Here is an 8,563-nt window from a genome sequence, read left to right on the forward strand (position 1 = left end):
GTTCCAAAACTTCAGACCCAAGAGTTCCTTTCAATATGAACTTGATTACCCCATGTGCACAAACATTTTGCCTCTTGACCAATATTGAATCATCATTTGATTGTTGTTGATGGTTCAGCTCATCTAGCTGTAGGTACCAAACACCAATACTCTGCCACTTTTGCAGCTGTTTGTGGGGTAATGAGGGATGGTAAATTCCTCCCTCAAAATTCCTACATGCTGACCCTAGGGCACTGTACAGCACAACTAGCAGAGCTATAGGCATTCATCTTGGCAATGGAACACACAGATCTTGAACGTTCTACCTTGAGTGTGTGCAATTCATACTACTGTGTCCAGTTCTTCAATTAATACATGCGCCACTGGCACATAAATGGGTTTAGAGACTCCAAAGGAAACACCATGAAACACAACCTTTTGTGGGTAAGGTAGCAGATCTTAAAAAGAAGCTGCCAAGGGCTCATGTAGTACATACATTGGGTCACCAGCGTGTTGGAATACACATTGTTGGAAATAATTTGGCTGATGAAGCTGGCAAAACTGCAGTAGCTATGGCTTCTGTTGCTGCAATTACTTGTTCTCATGTGAGACTCGATGATGAAACATTGGCTGCTGTGAAAGCTTCAGCTGATGGCAAGCCATTACCAAAAGCATACACTGCAAAATATTCCTACCACTTAAGTGCCCAAAACATTGCATTTGCAACAATACCAGTGGTGGGTGATCGCGTGATTCCCAACCAAGACCAAAGATTAAATCTTATCAAAGCAGCGCATGAAGGAGTTGTTTCTGCCCATGCTGGTATGGCAGCTACCATCTCCCTATTGCAAAAATGCTACTGGTGGCCAGGCCTACACAAACAGACCAAGCAATATGTCCTGTGTTGTGAGATCTGCCAACAACTTAAAATGTCCACTGTGAAACGCCCACCTCAGACACCCCTCTTAGTTTTTAACAAACCACTACAATGTTGGTTCTTAGAACATTACAGTCCCTTACAACCTGATGGTGCCCTCAAATATGTCCTAGTCACTGTTGATTCATGCTCCAGATTTCTATGGGTGTGGCCACAACGATTGGCTGACACTCAAACTGGTATTAAAGATTTGCAAGTCCTCATCGGGACATATGAAGTTGCAGCATTCCACTCAGACCGGGGCCCTGCCTTTGTCTCCAGGGCATTAAGGGACCCCATGGCAATGATGGGTGTTCAACAGCATTTCTTGTCTCCTTATCATCCCATGGGAAACACAATTGTGGAGCAGAAAAACCGAGACTTAAAGCAATCCCTAACAGCTCAAATACTAGGTTCAGGTCGTAGTTGGCTTCACCACCTGTATGGAGTCCAGAGATCACTAAATAAACTGCCCGTAAGGTCTTTGGGAGGACATACCCCATATGAACTCCTGCTTGAGACACCTATGTGTGTCCCAAATCTAGATGGCCCTGGGGCAGTGGTGGCAGAAACACCTTTTGACATAAATTAATGTTTCACTGTCTTTCAGGAATTACAACAGTTCTGTGATTAAAATTCACCTGCACATGCCGCCACCTTGGGGATGAGGGATTTGCCACCAACATCCTAAGGCTTGAAAAAGGGGTTTGGCCCATCCTGTAGTGCACCGGTACCAGTCCTGGAAAAACAAGGTACCAGAACTGTCATTCTACCATCACCTCCTGGTTCTAAAGAAAACCACTTTGTTTCAATTGACAATGTCAAACTACACCATGTCACCAATCTTGCACAGTAGACCACAAGAAATCCTGAGTAGTTCCTGTACCCCTCTCACTACCATTCAGGATGTACCTCTGCAAGCACTCAACAATGCTGAAATTATTTCCCCAAGCATGGGGAGGACAGAGAAGGTTGATTCCTGTCACAACATCATCTACAAGAAACATCCAAAAAAAAAGGTGCACTCTTAAAATACTTTACAAATGGATGGAATTGTTTACTACGAACCACCAATGGAAAATCTGCCAGTTCCCTTTCACCTGCACCACCTTCAGGTTTTGCACAGACTGCTTCTGGTTACTTTACCAACTTTGACAATTTTTCTTCAAATTCTTCAGCATCATCTAAAGTACCTGTATCAATAGCATGTAAGCTCTACATGTGGCTTAAACATAACTATTTGATTTGTCTTTGGTATTATCTGTAGGTTGTTTTACTTGCCTTTCTGGTGTGAATTGGTTTTGTCACTGTTTTCTTTCTGTTGAAACATGGTCATTATTTCCCTGAAAACTCTGCTGTTGAACTGGTGGATGAGGATTTAAAACCTTACCTTTCCTCAAATAATGTCTGAATAGACTTGTCTCTTGTGAACATTTCAGATGTTCTAGTTCCTGTTGGGATTGTTTGGGTTAAAGTACAGTCTGATATCTATGGCCCTACTGAAGTGATTAAAATGTTGTGTATTTCTAAAGTATCTATGAATTATATTATTACACTGGGAGTTGTTTCTGATGACTGGGATGTACAAACAGTTGATTCTATGCATAAATAATATACTGTATTTGAAAGTGGCGATGTTTATATGACAACAGCGAAGTATGGAGAAATGTTTTCTTATCACCATTACAGACATCATTTTCTGCACTGAGCTGGTACCCCCAGAATAGTTTATAATTATACTAAATGGGAACATTGTCCAACCCCACCCGTGGGGAGTTCAAAAACAATTGTAGAAATGTTTTCCTATTTTACTGGGCATGATGTTAAAGATGCTGGGTCTTACTATTTTAAATTGATTCCTTCAAAAGCAAGAACAATATTGCTGACAGATACCAAACTGATTTATTCAGATTCCTTTGTTTTCCAGTTCGTTGTAGAAGGCTATGCATATTGGATGAAGTCAATTGACTTAAAGAGTGTGTGGGGAACAAAAGATTGGCAAATACAGGATCTCAAAGCTTTGTTTAGAGCATGCCTTTTTCCATTACAAAATATATTTCCCAATGACACCATAAAACAAACGGTTTGTTTAGGCTTGGGGAAAATAAAAGAAATTGACGTGTCCAGTGTTCTCTCACCAGTTAAATTTAAGAACTGGCATAAGATTTTTAATGTCACTGAAGAACATCTCAATGGTTGGGTTCAGAACAGTACCTTTAATGCAACACTTTCAGGTCCCAATGTGGACACAAATGGTTGTCACGGGTGTTCTGTTAACTCAACACAGGGTTTTAGAGTGAGGCCTGACCTTCGTTATGTCACCACACAATACTCTAGTATTGTAACAAAATACAGCGTAGGCAAACTTTGTCCACAATGGTTCAAATCTTCCACGTTAACAGCTTTCAAAGAACACCTTAGTCTCCTTGCAGAAGATGTAGTCTTACAAGACTTCTTGTTAAGTCCCAGAAAACCAAGCTCAAACCTTTTTTTGTATACAATGTATAATGACATTTGGAAGCTTTCACAAAAGGAAGCTGCAGCCTGGTTAAGGCAGGTAGATGAGGACAATTTGGAGAAAGCTCTAGCCATTGTTGATAATGGTATGATCCAACCACATTTACACACTAAACAACATTGTGTTTCTGCAATTAACAGTATTCAAAATGACATGTCACTTTTACTCCATGGACAGAGTCAATTTAGGTTTATCGTGCAGTTGAGTTGGACATTGTATGTTCTTAAAAATGGCCGCCTGCCTTCGCAGCACGTTAACTCCAAAGAGTTCTTTACCACATTTAATTTGACATGGAAACAAAATATAATGGCTAAGACAGAAGTTAGTTGCATCATCCTTAATGTTGAAAAATTAGAAAAGCTGCCTTTTACTGTGGCAGAAATGCCATTGTTAGTGTGGTTAATACATGGAGTCATTAATCTGCCCATTTCAACATTCCAATTTACTTTGTGTTTAAAAGATTGCACTAAGCATGCAACGCTCTGATTGCGAAATTGGCTTGTTATCTGAAGGGTATTCCTGTCCCTTTGATTTGCCTGGTCTTTCAGCTGCTTTTGAATGGGGATTACCTGATGCTGAGCAATCAAGGCATGATGGTGTAAGACCTGGCATTTCTTACATAAGTCTATCAAATTGTGGCTTTTTGCGGTAACATTCTTTTTTTCCCCCCCCACACAAGAGATAAAAATAGCAGCCATATGGCCTTATCTTGCTACTTGTAATGTACATTTTGACAAGCTGAGCAAACTGAAAGCTTTTTTGGTTCAAAAACATATGGCTGTTACATCAACCTGAGAGACCTATGACCTCCAAGTGACAAAGTCATTCGCAGAGATACAGTCCTTAATAAATACCAACTTTCCATAACACTTCGGTGAATTAATTAATTGCATCTTTAATGCGTCTTACACTGCTGGGATGGACACTTTTTTAAGGCTGTAGATTGTGGGTTTGGCAGCCATTTCCAGACCGTCTTTGGAGTTATACCTTCAGCCATCCATTCACTCTTTTCAAGTGTTTTTGGAGGATTCCCAATTACTTTGGCATCATTTGGCAGTATCCTACTGTTGCTGTTTTTAATCTGCAATGGCTGCCCCATCTGAACAACGAGAAATTATGGTGCTCCCACCAGTCAACCTGTGTCGTGATCGTATGATGCAGCACTTTTGGAGCATCACTTCTGGAACAGCTGGACCGGAACTGGTCATTGTCATTTCGACCAGTCATGTGTGCAGTCCATTTTTCGCTGGTTGTGTTACCCTTTCAAAACTGCACTAGAGGTCTGTCTTGCCTTACAACATGTACTATCTATGGACATAAATCCGATGCTGTTCTCTATGAGGGTTCATTGCCGACCAGTCCATGAGAACACGGTTTTTGTGGAATGCCTTCTGTTAGCCACTCTTTGTGGATTTAGGGCTTCTGGTGCTACAACACCTGGCACTACGCAAAATGCTGCTTCCTCTGCCGGACTTGTGGCTGACGCAGTGTAACGTGTTCTCCTTCCATCTTTTGTCTGATACTCTGGTCAACTTATCACATGCCGAAGTGGAGTCTTTTCTGGATTCAATCACTATTGATGATATCGGAGATTTCCTGCAGGACCATGATCATTGTTAAAATTTATATTTTTATTCAAATTTGTTTTTGTTGAATTTCGAAATTGCCCTTTTAATCTGCCCAGTTTTCGGCTTGCCCTACTTATTAACACGGACATTTTATCTCTTTTATGAATATTTTAGCACACTTTTAGAAAATACTTTTAGTATGTTTATTTTAGGTCTTGGACTCTGCACTCTTGTTCCGACAGTGGGGAGGGTGTTGTGGGTTCATTTTATTGCCTACCTTGGGTACATTTACTTTAGCTCCAGGCCTGCGTCTTATGCCCTTTTACACAGATGCATATTTCATTTCATTTATTCATTTTATTATATTTTAGCATGGCTTGGTTTTAGGAGGGATGTTTTATTTTCTGATCAGTTGCTTTTCTGCAAAAGCATTGTTGTTAGTTCATTTGCACAACATTTCATTATGTGCCTCTGCTCAAGGCTGTGCATGATAGTTTACTTAGAGTTGCCGGCACAAGAGTATGAAGCCAACTTCCAAAACCTAGACATATTGGGGTTCATTATGACCCCTGCGGTAGGTGATAATGTGGTGGTAGTACCACCAACAGACTGCCGTCACATACCACCGCCATGGCGGTAGCAGCCGCCGGGCTGGAGATACTAATCTCCAGCCCAGTGGCCGCTATTGTACAGCCGGCGGCATTTTGAGCCTGCCTACCGCCATGGTTTTCATGGGGTTTGCAATGCCACGAAAACCATGGTGGTAGGCCCTACCAGAGACATGGAATTCCTTCCCTGTCATTAGTAGGAGGCCCCCCAAAACACTCCCCAGACACCTCCCACCCCCTCATACATGCACACACTCGCAGACACGTACAACGCATACACACACTCACTCACACTGGCATACACGCATTCATTCACGCATGCATCCATTCATTCTCGCACACATCCGTACACACATTCACACTGACATGCACACGCATTCACATTTCCATTTGTATACGCATTCTCATGCATGCATACACCCACGCAAACAACACTACACACACAGTCACATTCACGCACACACTCACACATAAATGCACACAACCCCCCCACACACACACACACAGCACCCTCCTCCCCTGTCAGAAGCAGATCTTACCTGCATCCAGGGGTCTTCCGGCAGGGAACGGGACAAGTGTCATGATACGGTTGGCGGTCTACTGGCGTGACGGTGCTGGTAGTAGCAGTGCCACCTTACCACCATCCGCCAGTATGACAACAGCCAGATTTTCGTCCTTCTTGTGGCAGAAGTCCGGCTGTGGTCATAATCTGGTGAACCAATGGTAGCCACGGTGACGGTCTTTTGGCGGCCATTACCACAGCGGTAGGCAGCTTATATCGCCATTGTCATAATGTGTTATTAAACACCACAACAGGAAGAAATAGGAGAGGACATTCCAGCCAACCATCTTAAGCTGTGTGCCACTTTGTCACAACTTTGCTGGTCTAGGCCCTGTCTCCAACCAACCAAGGAGACTGCCAGCAGACTGACAGGCAAGACCCCTGTCTTCAGAGGTGGCGGGGTCCTTCCAGGGACTAGTATGGACAGAAAGGTCTCTCATTGTTATGCTCGCACATGAGATGCTAGAAATGTAGGTAGTAGTTTTAGACCAATGATTATTCCAGAATGCTGGAACTATTTACCTGTTTCATTCCAAAGGTCACAATAACAACTGTATTATGTTTTATTTTCCTAATAATTCAGCTCATGCCTTTTGTCATAGAATGCAGTTCTTATAATAATTGTATTAAAGCTTACCTTTATTCTTTCTCTATCTACTCATTTGTGAGACTTATGGAAATTAGAGAAAGGGTAAGATCTGTTACACCACGACTTCCCTGAGGAGTCAGAGTGTCATGGATCAGGTTGCCACAAATCACCTTTACTTTCTAGTTTGGGTGAAGTGCTGCTAGTTAGCCAAAATAGTAAGGCCGACAGCTTCCAGTCGGTGTGGGACTGACTTAGTCATCTACACTCAGTAGTGCTGCAGCCCAAAACCTAAGCAGTCTTACCGCCATGGTAAGAGTCCTACAACATCGGATGCAGCCGCGAGCCTCCCCGCGGCAAGACAGTTCCTCCAAGAAGGAGACTAAGGGCCTCATTATGACTTCGGTGGTCCTCTTACAGGACCGTCGAAGCCGCTGCAGGCAAAAGGCCGCCACTAGTGGAGGTCTTTTGCCCACCATATTAGGAGTTTTCCGCTGGCCCAGCGGAACACTCACCACAACATTGACGCCGGCTTGTAATTGTGCCGGCTGCATCCAAGGTTTCCGACTGTCAGCCTAGTGGGAAAGGTGCGGCAGCATAGTCACCGGCTCTAAATAGAGCTGGCGGCGATGCTGCCGCAGGCAGGGGGCACCAGCACCCTCGAAATGCACGCAGTCCGCGCATTTCGAGGGTGCTGGGCAGGGGGGCCCCTGCACTACCCATGCCACGGGCATGGTCATTGCAGGAGGCCCCCCTTGTGACCCCTGCACTTGTTTTCCACCAGCCTTATCATGGTGGTCATGAGTTCAGCAGCACCCTTGCTAATTACAACCAGGACCGCCGTCAGCCCGTCGGGATCGGGTCCAACCCCACCTTTCGACCGCCAGTCTTGTAATACGATCCTATGACAGAAAGTAAACTTTTAACTAGGATAAGCCTGGTCACTGTAGCTTAGCTGCGCTTCCTCGCAGTTGGCCTTATCTTTTGAGTTTGACACAGTTAAGCGAGTCTTGATAACCGCGGTTGCTGCTGTGCCCTTTTTGGCGTTACAGAACTCTAAAATTGCTAAAAATCATATCTCTGGTCCCCTAATAAATTTTTTGTTGGAGTGAGATTTTTTTGCTCAATAAAATGTAAACTATTTTAATACATTGGAGTGAGATTCTTATTGTGTTGTGTTTTCAACTTATTAACAGTTTTGGTACTGATAAATGCTTTACACCGGTTTCCTTCGAGTTAAGCCTGACTGCTCGTGCCAGAGCTACCCATAACTTACCAAGGATTCAAATTAAAGTAACCTAACTGGACCTGATACAACATAGTGACATTAATACTTGGTGATGTCTGACACCCCCCAAATAAATAATTCACTTTTTCCCAGTGATGCCTAAGAAGAATTTTTAAATATTAATTTACATAGAAAAATTGCTTCCTTGATTGAATGTGAATACACCTATTTAAATGTGGTTTTCCTCCTTAGGATACATCAGAGTTGATTCACTGAGCAGATATTCCGGAGAACTCCATGATTTCACTCCAGGAACTGCAGGATATATAGCGTATCGTATTCAAGATGAAATTCATACTTTCTCTGGCATAAAAGACATATTTAAACGTAAATGATGTCTGTGTTTTCAATTAAATATTTTTGTGAACCATATGTCTCATAAATATACCTTTTTAGAATGTTTTTATTTATATTCCTCTTTGAGCTTGGCATTCAGCCCTTAACTGATTGTGAAGGAAGAGAGATATTGTAATTGTGTTTAATTTAAGACACTATTCGTGTCATCTGAATATGTCTTGCGAGTAAAAGATGGATTATC

The 8,563-nt window shown here is 42.7% G+C and overlaps 1 protein-coding gene across 1 annotated transcript in view; it reads left to right on the forward strand.

The window, feature by feature from the left end:
• TERB2 (telomere repeat binding bouquet formation protein 2) overlaps positions 1-8,360 on the forward strand; it is a 166,993-nt gene extending 158,633 nt beyond the window's left edge. Inside the window, exon 7 of the mRNA XM_069221249.1 lies at positions 8,218-8,360. Within this exon, the coding sequence (XP_069077350.1) occupies positions 8,218-8,360 (143 nt within the window). The remainder of the gene's footprint in view (positions 1-8,217) is intronic.
• Positions 8,361-8,563: the final 203 nt, after the last annotated feature.

This window comes from Pleurodeles waltl, chromosome 3_1 (genome assembly GCF_031143425.1).
Source record: "Pleurodeles waltl isolate 20211129_DDA chromosome 3_1, aPleWal1.hap1.20221129, whole genome shotgun sequence".
NCBI classification, from domain to species: domain Eukaryota; kingdom Metazoa; phylum Chordata; class Amphibia; order Caudata; family Salamandridae; genus Pleurodeles; species Pleurodeles waltl.